Source organism: Schistocerca piceifrons, chromosome 7 (assembly GCF_021461385.2).
Source record: "Schistocerca piceifrons isolate TAMUIC-IGC-003096 chromosome 7, iqSchPice1.1, whole genome shotgun sequence".
Lineage (NCBI taxonomy): Eukaryota > Metazoa > Arthropoda > Insecta > Orthoptera > Acrididae > Schistocerca > Schistocerca piceifrons.
Window position 1 is genome coordinate 368,338,731 of NC_060144.1, and position 20,007 is coordinate 368,358,737.

At 42.6% G+C, this 20,007-nt stretch overlaps 1 protein-coding gene across 1 annotated transcript in view; it reads right to left on the bottom strand.

The window, feature by feature from the left end:
• Window positions 1–20,007, bottom strand: part of LOC124804759 (ufm1-specific protease 2) — a 77,031-nt gene that overhangs the window by 43,555 nt on the left and 13,469 nt on the right. The window contains exons 2-3 of the mRNA XM_047265067.1: window positions 10,015–10,257; window positions 2,409–2,642 (exon numbers count right to left, since the gene is read on the bottom strand). Coding sequence (XP_047121023.1) covers window positions 2,409–2,642; window positions 10,015–10,257 — 477 coding nt within the window. The remainder of the gene's footprint in view (window positions 1–2,408; window positions 2,643–10,014; window positions 10,258–20,007) is intronic.

Here is a 20,007-nt window from a genome sequence, read left to right on the forward strand (position 1 = left end):
CTGTTACTAAAGAATGAACCACCCAGAATAAATCTACAATGTGGAGGACTCGTCACACAATGCATCTTGAGAGATGGGTTGTTGATACCTACCAACAGTATATCTATTCACAAGACAAGTGGGATACTGTGCAATGAATGTAAGTGGTGCACAAGGACAAAGGAAAAAGTTCTCAGCTAAATGCACTTAATTTACAATGAAATGCTCTTTTAAGTCAATTATAAATAGCTATCTATACCTACAGGGGCTGTAGCCTCTTCATCATACTTAATGTGCTTTCTAACCATTAATTTCTTCACATGTGGGAATAGGTAGCACCACAGAATGTCGAATCTGATGAATTATCTCAGCACTGAAACATATTTGAGGGCACCTGAATTATCCTAATTAAATATGATTTTTCTTTACATTTTGCAATCCAGGTGTCTGCCTGTAAATTTTTTCAGTCTGTTAATCCAGGAAGCTTGCATAATATATACAGGTTTTTCTTACTGTTTGAAAAGCAGTCAATAAGATAACTGCCTTTTTCATTCTAGGAAACACTGATCATAGCCATTTTGGCAGAAGAAACTGATTTTGCTTATTCTGGTGTAGAGCCACTAGGCTCCAACCACAGCCTTGATTCCTTTATCATTTCAGGCATGAAATTGCAGGCCATTGTCTTATCCACATAATAAACTGCAACATGCAATCAACTGGACTCCTTATCAATGGTTGAAAAATTACTGAAACACTAAGTATCTCATTTTCTTTCAGACACCATTTTACAAGTGCAGTACTCATCTTGCAGAGCTCCTTTCAGATAATTTTTCCACATATGAAGTACTGTGTTCTTTCTTCTGATATGTATATTGCATCAGCTATTTTATATAAATATAATCTCAGATCATCCAATACTATACTGTGGACTCTCTCTTTTCACATTTGGTTGGTACAGGAATGTCCTTCATGTGAAATAACTTTAAAAAAAGAATGGGCACAACAGAAAATGAACGGACATTGGTTGGGACCATACACATATGTATCTACTTTATTTACTGCTATTTTGGATGGGCATTTTACTTGGCAGGCATTTGTTGGTTGGAGATTGGGCATAGTCCGAAACTAGTCACCAACTAAATAAACATCAATTTTAGTTCTACCTCTGGCTGCCTCCTTTTGCATCAAAATACAGCTGTTCATTTCCTAACTTCTGAAAAATGAAGGAACAGATTCCTTACAAAATGTCAACAATTCTGGAAGGGTACGTCTTTACAATAAACTCTTCAAATAAAAAGAATTTTATGATGCCTTGGAATTTTATCTCCTTCCCACAAACGTCAAGGCTACCTTTCAAAAAACAATATTAAAAAACCTAATAATCAACTCCGTCTGATCAGGCCTTGGAAAGTCTCAATGGTTCCGACAAACTCAGTGTCATCCTCAGCCAATAAGGGTCATCGGATGTGGATATAGAGAGGCTTGGGGTCAACACAACAGTCTCCTGGCATTTTTTAGTTGTTGTGACCTGGAGGGGCTGTTACTCAGTCAAGTAGCTCCTCAATTGACATCATGAGGCTGAGTGCATCCCGGTAGGTCAACAGCGCATGGCGGCCTAGATGGTCACCCATCCAAGTGACAACCATGTCTGACGACACTTAAAATGTGCTTCATTTAGACTGTGTATTTACACAAGCTATATGGAGGGAAAAAAGAGGTTTTAGTCATCATTTGACTGTTGTTATTGCTGTTGTAGTGTCTAGTCCAAAGACTGGTATGATGCAGCAGCTTTGCATGTTAGTTTTTCCTGTGTAAGATTCTTCATCTTTGTTTAACTACTGCAAACTTACTATATTTGAGCCTTGACCTCCCTCTACAATTACCCCCTGCCTCACCCCTCCTGCCAGTACCAAACTAACATGTCTTTCATGCATCAAGATGTGCGCTATCAACCAATTCCTTCTTCTAATCAGGCTGTGCATTAAGTGTCTTTCGTCCTTAATACAATTCAGTAAAATCTCATTAGCTTTTGGATCTACCCACCCAATCTTCACCATATCTAATTTTTGAGCAGTTAGCAGCAAACATTACAGTTCTTAAACAGGCTTTTAATACCTTCGTTACATTATTATGATGACTGGAAAATGAGAAAAAGTAATAAATGTTGTGGAAACATTTGTGACAAGCCTCCATTTTCAATTTATTTTAGTACTGTGGTGCACTCCCTTAATGAGACCATTCATGTGGTGTTGGGGGTAACACTCCATCCATGCAATAAATAGATGTAATGGGGCTACAAACTTGGTGCAACCTTTCTATCTGATATTGCTTCAGTAGCCCTGCATGTTTTATCTAGGAGTTTCTTGTGTTTCACGAATGCACACTTTTTCTTATTTTGCAGACTTCATATAACACAAAAGTACACTTACCTTCTTCTGTAATGATCCTATAGCTTCCACAACACTTTCTGCTGACATTTCACAAGTAATTGGTAGTCTGCCCTTAACCCTTATATGTAAATATTCTTTCCAGACTTCACAATCATCCACAACTTGATATGTCTTGCTTACATATTTGTTATTAATGTTCATGTATGCCTTCAGCTCATTTGTTTCATCTCTTACACACACTATTAAAACATGGTGATCCAACTGACTGGTGTTCTGAAAATAAATTTATCAACCATAATTAGACATTCTTTCTTCAGGAATACCTCTGACATATTCTGAAAACACATTTTAACCACTTTTTCAGTGTAGTACAAAACAAATAAATATTTACTTACATTAACTCTTATATATGCTTTAAGTAAAGAACAAACTGGACACCAACAGAAGTTTTGAAAAAAGTGGATTCTGATCCAAAGAAAATTGTGACATAGTATCATCCAATTAAGATTATTAGATGGGATGTGACATTCTCATTGCCCTCTGTAATGTATTCAGTTACTTGTGTTTGTAGCACAGAATATCACTTTGGAACAGTAATGTGTTACCAAACTGAACATCTACCTAGCCGATAAATGATGATTGTGACACATTTTTATTAGATAAATATTTTAGAATTCAAAATGTTTGGACGTTTTTGTGATAGATGAAGATATTTGATTTATGAAGCGCTCAACTGCATGGTTATCAGTACCCGTACAAATTCCCAATCTTTGCACAGTCCAGTCTCGCCACTTTCCTGAATGATGATGAGTCTCCGGATGGAGAAAACCCCGACCCAGCCGCCAGGAATTGAGCCTAAGACCCTGTGATCCAGTGACAGCAAGATAGCCACTAGACCACAAGCCGTAAACATTTTGCTGTGATTGTCTGTGCATTTGAACAGATACAGATACACACTGCATGTCTTCACAGTGGGACGGTGCAATTTTATTTTAGCACAAGTTGCAGTACATATTGGGCATGGTGTCTGTTCTATGCTTCGACATCCTGGTTTGGAGTAGCGAGGTGCACAACTGAGTACAGGACATGTCGTGATAATGCTGGAGAGATCAGAGTGGACAATGGACATTTAGAGTGCTCTGTCAAAAACTGTTTACTCTGTTATTGTGTCTCAAGGTGTCAATTTGACATTTTACATTGAGATTGAGTGAGCCTTGTAATGTTTCTTCTGAAAAAAATATCAATATGAGGAGCTGCTGTATTTAAGAGCAAGAATGTATGTCACATTCATTGGAAAAGTGTTGTATTTATTTATAAAATTGTTTATTATGCTAAGCTTTATACTTTCAGTTATAGATGGACAATATGGAGAAGAAGCCAGAGCTTTTTAGTATTTTCAGTCATGAAGAAATAAAATGGTGAGCTAAATAACATCCTGCAACTGCAGCTCATCAGCAAATTAGTCTTCTACATTGAATGAAACACTTCAGATGAAACAATAACATCCTGTTTTTTACTTTCTTATTATTTTGAAGTGATTGGTTAATGTTAAGTTGGTACCTTGAACAATTGCATTCGGTATTTAGAAACTGTTCTCTTGCCATGACCACAATTTTTCATTAGACCAATGATCCAATCGTGGAAAAAAATCCCTCAAAGCTGAATACCAATCTAAGTTATCCAGCAATAGCTGCTACTGACGGAAACTCATTGATGGAACATGGTGACCAAATTAATTTCAACTGTTAGTGTGTTCTTGGGATTGAATCCACAGCCATCTACATGATTTTCCAAGAGACTTTTCTTAACACAGAGACTTGCAGAGGGTAGGTAACATTTCATGTAATCCAAAAATAAAACCTTTAGTTTTTGTATTTCTGTAAACAGCTACTTGATAAGTTTTATTTCATCTGATGAAAATCCTATTCAGCACTGTGACAAACAACGAAATATGACTGTACCACAGTGTCCCAGGGAACAAGCAGCAGTCATGTTTCTGGATCTCCTTGTATGACACTCATCTGACAAAAGTGGGAGGGTAAGGAACAGATTTAAAATATCGATCAAGACAAGGTGTTAAAACCAAGAAATGAAAAATAATAAAGAGGAAAAAAAGGTGGATAGTGTAGAGACCAGGCCAGGTCACCCAGCAAGGGCCACCAAGCGACCGCTGGGGAAGGTGGGGTTGGGATCCAGAGAGGGGTGGCCACAAACTGCCAAAGATGAACAGAAACTGCCATCACGGGCAAAACATAACACCAGGTCAGCTGAGTTGGTGTCATCTGCTAGCACCAGAGGTAGCATGTTAGGAAGATTAAGATGTTGCCTCAAAGTAGCCAAATTATGGCAGTCTACGAGTACGAGGGCCACCATCGGGTGGACTCTGCATCGGCTGCGAGTGGCATCCTCACACTGGAGAATGTGGCCACGGGTCAGTCAACTGTGGCTAATGCAGAGTCGACAGAGGACAGTGGATTCCCTGTGAGAAGCATGTAGGGAAGAGTGCCACACAGTTGTTGTCTCCTTAACTGGGCTCAGTTTGTTTGGGTAGATCAGAGCACACCATTCTGAGTTTCAGACTGACAGCAATTTATGGTGTATAAATGGCTGAAGGTACAGTTCTGGGACCCCCATTTCCAGAATTGATATCTTGGTGGCCAATGGTCAGCTCATTCATTTCCCAAAATCCCAACACGACTGAGATCCAAGCAAAAACAACTGGCTGCCCAGCATGATGTAGATCAGAGACGAGATCCTGGATAGATGTAACCAATGGGCGAGGAGAGTAGCACTGGTCTATAGCCTGAAGGCTGCTAAGGGAGTCGCCACAGATTAGAATACTCTTGTCCATGCAAGAATGAACATGGCTAATGGTTAATTTAACAGCCATCAATTCAGCAGTGAAGACACTGCAGCCATTTGGCAGAAAGTGGAGTTCACTGCACTGTGTATATGTGTACGCAACGTCTGTTTGTCCGTCGACTGTTGAGCCAACAGTGACTATCACTTCCGAACCCGTATACTTCTTAAGGACAGTCAAGAATAGGCAGCAAAAAATCATGGGGTCAACAGAATCTTTTGGACCAAAGGAGACTTCGAGGCAAATCTGAGGTCGGGGCATGCCATGGGGCAGATGCGATGTCTTCCTGACCAGAGGCAACAATGGAGGAAGTTGCAGTTCCGAACAGACACACTGGATGCATGCAGCCATTGTAAACACAGTTCTGGGTCGCTGCTGTGAGAGTTGGAGCTCCTTTCCAGGGAAAAGGACACAGTGGTTGGGATGTGTTCAGGGAAGCTACAAACCCATATAGCAGAATTCAGCAGCTTTTGTTGGCACCTGATAGGTATTGGGGGAACTCCAGTCTTGACTAGTAGGCAGTGGAGTGGCCCCTGCGAAAACCATTCTGAGTTGTAGCCAAAAAGGCCCTGAGACTCACTGAGCCAATACAGCCACTTGCTCGCCATGCATTCGAGCAACTTATAGAGAATGTCAGCAAGGCTGACTGGGCGATAACTGTCCATCTCAAGAGGGTTCTTACCCGGTTTCAGTATCAGAACTATTGTGTTTTTTTGCCACTGAGCTGGGAACTCACCTTTGTTCCAGATCTGATTAAAGAGTGCAAGAATGTGACACTGACAATTCTCTGAGAGATGCTTCAGCACTTGGTTGTGGATGTGGCCTGGCCCTGGGGCCATATCAGGTCAATGAGCTAGGACACTATAGAGTTCCGATTCACTGAGTGGAGCATTATATGGCTCCAGGTGGCAGGTAGTGACAGATAAATGCATTCACTCCACCTGCTGTTTTATGAGCTGCAAGGCAGGGTGGCAGATGCATGTGTGTAATGCTCAGCAAAATGTTTGGCAATAGTATCTGGATCAGTATAAACAGCAACATCTAAGGAAATACTTGGTACATCTGCACGGGACTGGAAGCTGTAGCTGTGTCTGATCCTTGCCCGTACCTGTTACAGAGATGTACGTGATTCAATGGTGGCAACATACCGTTACCAGGATTCTTGCTTTCGTCATTTTGCGAGGTAGCGAACATGGGCACAGAGCCGTTTAAAGGCAATGAGGCGATCTCTATGGTCCACTGGTGTACTGCCTTCCAATAGGGGGATCCCGAGCAAGAGTGGAAGGCTTCTTTGGTTGCCAAAAAAAGAATGGCTATCTCGTATGCTGAACAGCCACATCTATACTATCTTGTGATGGGGAGAGAAGGACGACTGCAGAGGTGAACTTGTCCTAGTCAGCATTCTGGAGAACCCATCTGGATGGATGTCCAGGGGAACAACACTGAGTGTGGGACAGGAAGATCGGGAAGTGGTCATTACCACACAGGTCATTGTGGACTCTACAGTGGATATATGGTGGAAGATCAGGACTGAAAAAGGAGAGGTAAATGGCCGAATAAGATCTGTGTGCCACACTGAAGAGAGTGTGTGTGTGTGTGTGTGTGTGTGTGTGTGTGTGTGTGTGTGTGTGTGGAGGGGGGGGGGGGGCACACACCAGAGTTCAAGAGTCAAAGATCGAGCTGTGCCAGTAAAATTTTGATGTCCTTACCATGATTAGAGCTCATTGTTCCATCCCACAAACAGTTATGGAGGTTGAAGTTGCCCAAGACTACAAAAGGTGTGGGTGGGGGTGTAATGCAGACAGTACATCCTGGGATACGACATCATCAAGAGGGAGATAAACATTAAAGATGGTACCATCCTGATGTGTCAGTGCCTGAACAGACACAGCCTCCAAGGGTGTATCAAAAGGCACATGGTCACTGTATACAGAGTCCACCACGTATGTACAAACTCCACTTGATATCCTCTCATAGTTGGTATGATTCTTAAAATAATCTCAGTAGGCACGAAGGGCGGGGGTCTAAGTTGCTGGAAACCATGTTTCCTGGATGGTAATCCAGATTGCAGGGTATATGCTTAAAAGCAGTCAGGTGGTGGAAAAATCCGTGACACTTCCACTGGAGGATCAACCTGCCTCAATGCTGTGGGGTCATGAAATGGCCAGGGGGGCAGATTATGACCCAGTGTCAAGTGTTAACATCAGGTGAGATGTCAAGGGGATCCACTGATATAGGTTCTGTGGCACACTGCCTGAGGAGATCTGGTGTCTCACGGGCCACCACAATCTCCATGTTGGGCACAGAAGGAGTACATGCAGAGTCCGGTGATGTACGGGCAACTGGAGTTTACTTCATGGCAGAGGACTTCTTTTTGTCCTCCTCCACCTCAGATGATGAGAACAGAGAAGGTTTTCCTGAATTGGTTTCAGGGCAGAGGAAGAATGAGAAGTCCGACAGCCTGCAGGCTGTGATTCCTTCAGCCACTGGATAGTGTTTGGCTATGGGCCAGCAGGAACCATGGAAGGAAGGGTTGCAAAGCACCTTTTCCTAGCTAAAGAAGATGGAGGAAGATGAAGTGCCTCCAGCTGAGGGATGGGGACTGGTGTTCCCAGCGGGTGGGGAGCCAATGCTCCCGAAGTGGGTGTTGTGGATGCACCAGAAGGGCTCCCAAGCGCCTGGGGGACAGGTACCAGCCGGCAACTCTGAGGGCTCACCATTAGAGATTCTACAGAGGAAGGCACCATTGACAGGGAAGGTGACACAGTTGCAGCTGTAGCATAAAATTGTGACATTTGTCTAGGATTAAAAGCATATAAGTTTTTCTGACCTCTTGATATGTGAGCTTGTCCAGGGTCTTATACTCCTGGATTTTCTTCTCACACTTAAAAACAAAGCAATTTGGTGAGCAGGGAGAGTGGAGCTCGCCACAGTTTACACAGATGGGAGGTTAGGCACAAGGAACATTCACATGCAGCAGATGGATACAATCCCTACAGACAGGGGTAGCAGTGCAATGGGAAGGCATATGTCCAAACTTCATACAACTGAAGCATCTCATACAAAGAGTACTTGTACAGACCAAGTATTGGGGGGGGGAGGAGGAATTTACTCCTTGTCGTCTGGTCCTACATTCCTCCTACAGCACGGCAAGGAAAGGGAACGCATTGGGATCAAAATATGTTGCATCATGGTATATGGTTTCACGTCGCACCAGTAGACCATCACCTTGACCTTCTCAGGCAACATACCACCCTTGAAAGCCAAGATGAAGGCCCCAGCAACAACTCTGTTTTCCCCTTGGTCCCCTATGGACATGGCAGATGAAGCGCAAACCCCATCACTCTATGGTGGCCCGCAGCTAATCATCAGATTGTGGAAGAAGATTACGATGAAAGATGATGCCCTGGACCACAGTAAGATTCTTGTGGGGAGTGACAGTCGCAGGAATGTCACCAAACTTTTCACATGAGTGTAGCACCTGTGATTATGCAAGAGATGATGTTTTAATTAGGAGGGAGCTGCTCTTGTTCTTAGAGAGGCTGTAACTTCCTCGTGTTTGTCTTAAAGTTTTCCACAAAAAAATTAAGGTTTTGTGGTCAAACAGGTGTCCCACTGGTTCTTGTACAGACTAAGTATTGGGGGGGAGGAGGAATTTACTCCTTGTCGTCTGGTCCTACATTCCTCCTACGGCACGGCAAGGAAAGGGAATGCACTGGGATCAAAATATGTTGCATCATATGAGACCTTTCCTTTCCAGCCACAGCAATGGCTACCTGGCCAGTAATCCACTGTCGGTGGTCCTTGTGCCCCAGTCACGATGGGCACATACTCCATGGCATACAGTGCGCAGGCACCCACAGTGCGATCCCTGAGTGGTCAGGGGGCTACCATTACGCAAGTGCTTAATGATCCACGACATCAGGATGCTAACGTGCTGGCATTTGAGTGTATGAAAACACGAAGGAAGGGTGCCAGAGTGGACAAGCACAGAGGTGGAGTGTACACCACAGTGGGTGATCTTCCCTGCATGACACATACTTCTGTAAAATTTGGAAAAGATACCAGGTCAAATCCAATAATGGGGACAGTGTAAATGTTAATGGAAGGTGAAGATAGTGCCGAGAGCGAAACCAGAAATCAAGACCAAAATCGTGAACAAAGTCCAGGCAGAGTCTGCACCAAAAGGACCATCTGACGCAGAGTCACAAGAGGTAAGAGATTGCTGAAGTGTAGATTTGCAGCACAGAAAGGGAAGTAGTGCAGCAAAGGCTGGGGCCCCATGCTAGCCAAGTGCATACTCACCAAAGGGCGGTAAGCCCCCTCGGGTTTCTGCAAGTAGTTGGACTGTAGAGTACAAACAGCAATGTAGATAAATACATACAAATAATTCTGCTATGGCTCAAAGTGCATTAAGCAGGAATTTCAATAGCACCAGAGTTCACAAAAAATCAATGACTGTACGCTTGTTTATTTAGAGATGCTGTTAAAATTTGTGTGAATGTCAATTGTACACCTGTGTTGCCATATCAAATGTCTGCTAATCATATTAAACAAATAACATTACAACCTACTCATCAATAAAATTATTACCATTTGAAAAAGTGTCAGTCTGCAAATGGCTACAGTAGCTCACTACACTTAGAAGATGCTGACCATTTGCGCCAGCAATATGACAAATAAGCTGATGAATACATATTAGCCTAAAAAAGCTTTTTTTTACCAGTGGCAATAATTAATAACAACAATAATAATCAAAAGATGCTTATAGTAGGCAATACTAACCTCACTTTTGTGTTTCTGATTCTGTTCTTCATTGGTATTCACAGATCTCAGGACACCACACAATGTAAGTCCTGCTGGAAGGTTCCTTTCACTGAATGAGGCCTTCTCGTGAAAGTCACCCTCTTGCAAGTTTTTATTAGGATTCAGTTTCTGTTCAATGGAGAATCCCAGCACCAAAACATAATCGTGTTCTTTAATTCCATACAGGCATCCAACATTTGGTACATCCAGTGCTACTGCCCTCTGTAACCAGATGGTAGAATTGGTGACTGCCACCATGGAAACTATAGGATGGGTGCAGTGAACATTCATTCTCTCACATTTCATGTCACATAAAAGACATATTTTAGGTTTTTGGAATGAATCAAACTATAAACCAACTGGCAGGCTACCTCTGTACACTATGCTAATAACCAATTACAACTAACATTAAACTACTCATACTAATAACTGTGGGAATTATTTCTACATCTCTTCAAGCAGCAGCCTTCAAATTAATGGGGAAGGGGCATCTTTCCGCTATCATTAAATAATTTCCATGGCTCATCAAAGAAGAATGCCTTCCCTGCCAGGGAAATATTTTTAATATGTAAATTGAAGGGGGATCAGTGCTATCAGCTGCAGCGGGACATTTTTGTGGAATCAGTGCCAACATGTGAAAATGTCAAAGACTGGGATTCGAACCCAGGGTCTCCTGCTTATTAGGTATGTGCGGTAATCTGGGACACAGCATTATCACAACTGCACTGATAATCTCAGTACGCCTCATGGTTGTTCCATGCTCCCATCGAATGCCACCAATCTGCAGTTCCTGGCCATTATACTCCTGTTCACCACTTAGAGATGCCTACAGGAGGTCAGACATATTTGTGCATTCACATTGAGGAAAGTGGATCCATTGCCCAGGTAGGCTTATCAATTACTTGAATGTGCAGTGTCTGTTCCTTCAAAAGAAGACACTACGCAGATAAATGTCCCGCTGCAGCTGATATGGGAAAATCTACTGTTGATGAGAGCAAGCTCCAATGTCATTTGGCTGGGAAACTAGCCCTACATGTAAGTGTAAATAGTGAACCCAATGGTTACAGCACATGACGTTCATATGCAAAAAAATGTTGCGACTAGGCTACCGTCTGTAGGGGAAATTGTCAAGAAGGGAAATACAGTCACTTTTGACATGCAAGGAGCAAGAGTAATCAATGAAGATGGTGAAGTTATGTCTACAGCAAGTAACGAAGGAGATATTTTTACGTTGGATGCCTCTGACAGTAAACATAGCTACGTTAGTCATTCAGTATACTCAGCGGAATGTTTTTTATGGCAACGTAGACTCGGACACCTAAATAGAAAGGGTGTGTCTTTAATAAGGGATATGGTAAAGAGAATACATAATTATAGTGTATCCAAGGACCCTTGTGAGACATGCATAAAAGGAAAACAAGTACGGCTACCTTTTAAGACTAGTACAGTAAATCTGCAGAGGTCTTACAGTTAATCCATAAAGATGAATGTGGTCTGATGGAGTGCAAATCTATAAGTGGGACTTACTATTTTCTTACGTTTATTGATGATTATTCACGATATACTCATGTTTATTTTCTTAGTTCCAAAGACCAAGTGAGTGACACTTTTGAGAAATATCATAATGTGGTTGAAAGGTGGATGGGAAAGAAGATAAAGGTCATCAGGTCTGATAATGGGAGAGAATATGTTAGCCAGAAATTGAAGACACTTCTGGCAAAAATGGGAATCAGGCATCAAACTACCATAAGGTACAGCCCATCTCAAAATAAGGTTGCTGAGAGGGCTAATAGGACCACTGTCGAAAAAGGAAGGAGCATGATAACTGATCCTGAATTATAAAAAGATTTTTGGGTAGAGGCGGTGTCAACAGTCGTATATTTGAACAATAGATCACCTACAAAAGCGTTAAGGAACAGAACCCCCTATGAGATATGGGCAGGAAGGAAACCTGACCTAAGCAATATTAGGGTTTTTGGGTGTGATGCAATGGCGCACATTCCAAAACAGCTGAGAGGAAAATGTGACCCAAAAGCTAAAAAGTATATTTTTGTAGGCTATAGTGAGAATTCAAAAGTCTACCGATTAATGAATCCATTGTATAAAAGGATAGTTACAAGCAGAGATGTAGTATTCTTTGAAAATAGAAAGGACTCTGAAGAGGACAAGACTACTAACTTAACTGCACCTAGTTCTGAGAGTGGAACCTTATGTGCAGAAAGAGAAAGTGAAGAACAGGAAGAGAACAGTCAAAGGAAAATGGAGACTATTTATTATGACAATGAGTTTGAGGATGAACAAAATGAAGGTAGCAATGTAAGGGGTTCTTCTCGCGTACCAAAACTGTGAGATGTATGCAGTCCAGTCTTTTAATGATGAGCCAGCAATAACAGACGAAGCAATGAGTGGCCACCAAACTCTCAAGAATGGAAGGAAGCGATGGAAAGGGAATTGGAATCTTTAGCTCAGAATGAAACCTTTGAATGTGTAAATATGCTGGCAGATAAGAAACCATTACAGGTAAGATGGGTATTCACTTTGAAGAGCCCCGAAAATTCATCACCAAGATATAAAGCATGACTTTCAATAAAAGAATATTCACAAAAACAAGGCGTAGTTTACAAAGAAACTTTTTCACCCGTAGTCAAGTATGCCTCATTGAGATATCTTTTAGCCTTGGCAGCAAAACAAAATTCAACAATTCATCATATGGATGTAAAAACAGCATAATTAAATGGGATATTGGAGGAGATATATGCCATTCCACTAACAGAAGTCATGAAAACCAGATTGGAAAGAAAAAAGATTTGGCATTTGTGAAAAAGAATTTATGGACTTAAACAGAGTGGACATTGCTGGAATCAATGTCTACATGAAACTCTAATAAATATGAATATGTAGCAATCTAAGGCAGATCCCAGTATATACTACAAAAGGGGAGGAGAAGGGATAATAATAATGGCAATATGGGTGGACGACTTCTTTATCCTTTTTTAAGAAACAGCTGCAAACCAAATTTAAGGCGCATGATTTGGGAGAAGTTAAATGTTATTTAGATACACAGATCACTAAGGATGAAGAGAGACAAGAATTGAGCATAAATCATTCATCATATACAGAAAAAATCTTAAGGAAATTTGGCATGAATGATTGTAAACCCATAACTACTCCAATGGAAGAAGGAGTGAAGGTAAATATAAATGAGATAGATGTGGAATGTCATAAGAATGTTACATATTTAGAAGCAGTAGGGAGTCTGTTATATTTGTCTCATAGGTCACGATCTGACATTGCTTTTGCCACCAAGGCAGTGAGCAGATACTGCAGAGACCCAAAGGCTGTGGAAAGGATATTCCGATATCTAAGAGGAACTTCAAACCACAAATTAAGATACCGTAGAGAAGGTAATGCTAAACTAGAATGCTACAGTAATGCAGACTGGGCGCTGAATTACTCCACTACTGGCTGCTGCTTTAAATTAATGGGGGATCTCATTCATGGTCCTGTCAAAAGCAAAAAACTGTTGCATTGAGTACTGTAGAGGCCGAATATATGGCGCTATATTACACCACACAGGAAGCATTGTAGCTAAGACCATTAATATGTGAAGTAGAACCCAATTTAATCAAGGACCTATAATGATCTTCTGTGACAATAAAGGAGCCATTAACCTAGCTAAAAATGATGTCACTAGTGCTAGGACAAAACATACTGATATAAGCCACCATTTTATTCAGGACCACAGAGTGACAGAACATCGCCATGGTTGGTTGGTTGATTTAAAGGCGGGAGAAGGGACCAAACTACGAGGTCATCGGTCCCTTGTTCCTAATAAAACAATGCCACAAATTTGAGAATAAAACGGATGAAACATATAACACAAAACGGAAAGAAAGGAAAAGCCACAAGAACGAAGGGAAGGCAATGAACACTTAAAAAAAAAGGACAAGAAAACAACTGAGAGACGCTAGAAACAGAAGAGAGTAAAACATGAGAGTAGATTACAGTGGCTGGCCAAGCACGAGAATAAAAAGGGAAAGCCAGCCACTCTGCAACACATTAAGGGGGGTAGGACGTCAAACGGACCGACTTGGAGCAGGAGAGGCACCACAGGATATTTTAATTTCCACTGTCTATACTTTTATAAATAAATTCATAAAACTTTGTCAGCATGACCAGGAAGGATTCACAATTCACACTCATAGCAGTGGAAGTTCGAAAACATAACGAAATGATTTATTTTTTTATTTATTTTTTTTACATGTGAAATTTCATCGTTTTTTTCACTTACTAATGGCAGTATTTGTTGCTGTAGGTACACTTTTCTTCAGAAGTAAGAGAGATTCTTCAATGAATTTTGCACAGCACACAAAACATACTTAAAGGTGTATGAAACTCTAGAATTTTCCAAATCTATTAAAAACTGTGGTAAAAATTGAGGTAATTAACTATAAAATTTGTGTTTTTTTGTAAACATGAAGTTTAAAATATAACAGTTCATTCATTTTTTCATAAATTAAATAAATTCTAGAGTTTTGTACACCTGTAAGTATGGTATGTATGCTGCGCAAAATTCATCAAAGAATCTCTAACATGTGAAGAAAAGTGTACCTATAGCAATAAATGCTGCTTTAGTAAGTGAAAAAAATGATGAAATTTGACATGTAAAAAAAATTACTTCCTTATGTTTTCGTACTTCCATTGCAATGAGTGTGAATCCTGAATCCTTCATCTACATCTACATTTATAATCCGCAAGCCACCCAACGGTGTGTGGCGGAGGGCACTTTACGTGCCACTGTCATTACCTCCCTTTCCTGTTCCAGTCGCGTATGGTTCGTGGGAAGAACGACTGTCTGAAAGCCTCCGTGCGCGCTCTAATCTCTCTAATTTTACATTCGTGATCTCCTCGGGACGTATAAGTATGGGGAAGCAATATATTCGATACCTCATCCTGAAACGCACCCTCTCGAAACATGGTGAGCAAGCTACACCGCGATGCAGAGCGCCTCTCTTCCAGAGTCTGCCACTTGAGTTTGTTAAACATCTCCGTAACGCTATCACGGTTACCAAATAACCCTGTGACGAACGCGCAGCTCTTCTTTGGATCTTCTCTATCTCCTCCGTCAACCCGATCTAGTACGGATCCCACACTGATGAGCAATACTCAAGTATAGGTCGAACGAGTGTTTTGTAAGCCACCTCCTTTGTTGATGGACTAAATTTCCTCTCCCAATGAATCTCAACCTGGTACCCGCCTTACCAACAATTAATTTTATATGATCATTCCACTTCAAATCGTTCCGCACGCATACTCCCAGATATTTTACAGAAGTAATTGCTACCAGTGTTTGTTCCGCTATCATATAATCATACAATAAAGGATCCTTCTTTCTACATATTCGCAATACATTACATTTGTCTATGTTAAGGGTCAGTTGCCACTCCCTGCACCAAGTGCCTATCCGCTGCAGATCTTCTGCATTTCGCTACAATTTTCTAATGCTGCAATTTCTCTGTATACTACAGCATCATCCGCGAAAAGCCGCATGGATCTTTCGACACTATCTACTAGGTCATTTATATATATTGTGAAAAGCAATGGTCCCATAACACTCCCCTGTGGCACGCCCGAGGTTACTTTAACGTCTGTAGACGTCTCTCCATTGATAACAACATGCTGTGTTCTGTTTGCTAAAAACTCTTCAATCCAGCCACACAGCTGGTCTGATATTCCGTAGGCTCTTACTTTGTTTATCAGGCGACAGTGCGGAACTGTATCGAACGTCTTCCGGAAGTCAAGAAAAATAGCATCTACCTGGGAGCCTGTATCTAATATTTTCAGGGTCTCATGAACAAATAAAGCGAGTTGGGTCTCACACGATCGCTGTTTCCAGAATCCATGTTGATTCCTACAGAGTAGATTCTGGGTTTCCAAAAATGACATGATACTCGAGCAAAAAACATGTTCTAAAATTCTACAACAGATCGACGTCAGAGATATAGGTCTATAGTTTTGCGCATCTGCTCGACGACCCTTCTTGAAGACTGGGACTACCTGTGCTTTTTTCCAATCATTTGGAACCTTCCGTTCCTCTAGAGACTTGCGGTACACGGCTGTTAGAAGGGGGGCAAGTTCTTTCGCGTACTCTGTGTAGAATCGAATTGGTATTCCGTCAGGTCCAGTGGACTTTCCTCTGTTGAGTGATTCCAGTTGCTTTTCTATTCCTTGGACACTTATTTCGATGTCAGCCATTTTTTCGTTTGTGCGAGGATTTAGAGAAGGAACTGCAGTGCGGTCTTCCTCTGTGAAACAGATTTGGAAAAAGGTGTTTAGTATTTCAGCTTTACACGTGTCATCCTCTGTTTCAATGCCACCATCATCCCGGAGTGTCTGGATATGCTGTTTCGAGCCACTTACTGATTTAACGTAAGACCAGAACTTCCTAGGATTTTCTGTCAAGTCGGTACATAGAATTTTACTTTCGAATTCACTGAACGCTTCATGCATAGCCCTCCTTATGCAAACTTTGACATCGTTTAGCTTCTGTTTGTCTGAGAGGTTTTGGCTGCGTTTAAACGTGGAGTGAAGCTCTCTTTGCTTTCGCAGTAGTTTCCTAACTTTGTTGTTGTCCCACGGTGGGTTTTTCCGGTCCCTCACAGTTTTACTCGGCACATACCTGTCTAAAACGCATTTTACGATTGCCTTAAACTTTTTCCATAAACACTCAACATTGTCAGTGTCGGAACAGAAATTTTCGTTTTGATCTGTTAGGTAGTCTGAAATCTGCCTTCTATTACTCTTGATAAACAGATAAACCTTCCTCCCTTTTTTTATATTCCTATTAACTTCCATATTCAGAGATGCTACAATGGCCTTATGATCACTGATTCCCTGTTCTGCACTTACAGAGTCGAAAAGTTCGGGTCTGTTTGTTATCAGTAGGCCCAAGATGTTATCTCCACGAGTTGGTTCTCTGTTTAATTGCTCGAGGTAATTTTCGGATAGTGCACTCAGTATAATGTCACTCGATGCTCTGTCCCTACCACCTGTCCTAAACATCTGAGTGTCCCAGACTACATCCGGTAAATTGAAATCTCCACCTAAGACTATAACATGCTGAGAAAATTTATGTGAAATGTATTCCAAATTTTCTCTCAGTTGTTCTGCCACTAATGCTGCTGAGTTGGGAGGTCGGTAAAAGGAGCCAATTATTAACCTAGCTCGGTTGTTGAGTGTAACCTCCACCCATAATAATTCACAGGAACTATCCACTTCTACTTCACTACAGGATAAACTACTACTAACAGCGACGAACACTCCACCACCGGTTGCATGCAATCTATCCTTTCTAAACACTGTCTGTACCTTTGTAAAAATTTCGGCAGAATTTATCTCTGGCTTCAGCCAGCTTTCTGTACCTATAACGATTTCAGCTTCGGTGCTTTCTATCAGCGCTTGAAGTTCCGGTACTTCCTAGTGATGCTGACAAAGTTTTATGAATTTATTTGTAAAAGTATAGACACTCGAAATTAAAATGTCCTGTGATGCCTCTCCTGCTCCAAGTCGCCCATTTGACGTCCTACCCCCCTTAAAACCTCCACCCTAAAAGCACTAGGGTGGAGGACACACAGGCACAAAGGACATGTGCTAAAACCTACATAGAAGTATAAAACAAACTCTCACGGATAAAACGTAAACTTAAAGCTGCTGTGGAGGCACTGTCGCCCAATGCCGAAGGCAGGGTGTCACAGAGCAGCTGAAAGTGGGCAGTCCAGCAAGAGGTGGACAACTGTCTTTTGGGAGCCACAGCTACACTGAGGTGGGTCCTCATGACGGAGTAGGTAACCGTGCGTTAGCAATGTATAGCCAATGCAGAGTCGGCAGAGGACAACTGATGCCCTGCGAGAGGCCTGCATGGAAGACTTCCACACATTCATAGTCTCCTTAATGACACGCAATTTGTTGCGCGTGTTGTTATGCCATTCCGTCTCCCATAGCCGCAAAACCCTGCGGTGTAAGACAGAACGCAGGTCAGCTTCGGAGATGTCTATCTCCAGCAGTGGTTTCTGCGTCGCCTGTTTGGCCAACCTGTTGGCAAGTTCGTTGTCGGGGATTCCAACGTGTCCTGGGGTCCACACAAACACCATGGAACAGCAGGACTGTTCCAGGACATAGATGGACTCCTGAATGGACACTACCAGAGGGTGGCGAGGGTAGCACTGGTTGATAGCTTGTTGCTCAATGAGTCAGTACACAGGAGAAATGAGTCACCAGGGAATGAGCGGATGTACTAAAGAGCACGAGATATGGCCAACAGCTCTGCAGTGAAAACTCTGCAGCCAACTGGCAATGAGTGTTGCTCAATATGTCCTCCATGAACATATGCGAAACCTACGTGACCGTCAGCCATTGAGCCATCGGTGTAAACCACTCCAGAGCCCCAGAACACGTCAGGAATCGAGAGGAAGTGACAGCGGAGAGCGGTGGGATTAACGGAGTCTTTAGGGCCATGCAAAAGGTCCAGACGAAGCTGCGGCCGAGACGTACATCATGGAGGCGTACGTGAACGGAGCACAAGTAGAGGTGGTAAAGGGAAGGACTCCAGTCCGGAGAGAAGGGACCACACGCAAGCTGCGATTGTTAGCCCCGATCTGGGCCGCAGACGCGGGAGATGGACTGCCGCAGGTGGGGAAAAGGAGATGGTAATTCAGATGCTCAGGGAAACTATGAATGTGTGCTGCGTAACTGGTGAGCAGTTGCGCACGTCTGATCTGCAGTGGAAGGACACCAGCCTCCACCAGTACGCTGGTCACTGGACTCGTCCTGAAAGCTCCTGTCGCTAATCGAACCCCACAGTGGTGCACAGGGTCGAGTAAATGCAATGCTGAAGGTGTTTTTTTTTTTTTTTTTTTGTGGTTTTAGGGCGCAAAACTTCTATGGTCATTAGCGCCCAGCCCGTGACTTAGGAAACAGGAAAAAACCGAAATTTAAAACCAGCAGCAATGGGAACAAAGTCATAAAATTTGAGAAACTAAAAGCAGAAGGAATGCTTAAAAATCCACTACAGAAAGGGGTTGGTTGTCCCCAAAATAGCTTCAAATGACTGACGTCATTTCACTGTCACTAATAAACTGGAGAACGCGGTCGGCTGAGCGCGTGTCATCTGCTAAAATCGACAATAGATCAGGCGATAGCTGTAGACGGGAGCGTAACGGATTAAAATAGGGGCATTCAATTAAAAGGTGTCTGATCGTCCACAGCCGAGAGCAGTGGGGACAGAGTGGGGGAGGATCGCCGCTTAAAAGATGTCTATGGCTAAAAAGACAGTGCCCTATCCGGAGTCTAGCTAAAATTACCTCCTCCCGACGACGCGTTCGGGAGGAAGGGGTCCAAGCGCAAGGAAGGGCTTTCACTTCCCGCAATTTGTTATGAGGAAGTGTTGACCAATGCGCATGCCATAAATGAGTAACTTGGCGACATAAACCGCTCCGTACATCGGTGAAGGGAAGCAACTGAATAGCTGGCCGAGGAAGAGAGACTGCAGCCTTGGCCGCTATATCGGCCGCCTCATTCCCACAGATACCAGCGTGTCCTGGGAGCCAGAGGAACGCCACCGAGACGCCCCCCAGGTGGAGCAAGCGCAGACAGTCCTGAATCCGGTGGACCAGAGGGTGCACAGGGTAAAGAGCTTGGAGACTGAGGAGAGAGCTGAGAGAATCTGAGCAGATTACGTACTGTATCCGCTGATGGCGGCGGATGTAGTGGACAGCCTGGAGAACAGCGTAAAGCCGGTTTCGATGCTCCATGAGTGGAGGCGATTGAGACATCCTTGAAGACGTCTTTCAAGAAGGCTGGTCCGTTGAGAGCTGTAGTAGATCGCAAAATCGTCCACAAAGAGGGAGCCCGAGACATCAGGAAGGAGACAATCCATAATTGGATTTATGGCGATCGCAAACAGTACAACACTCA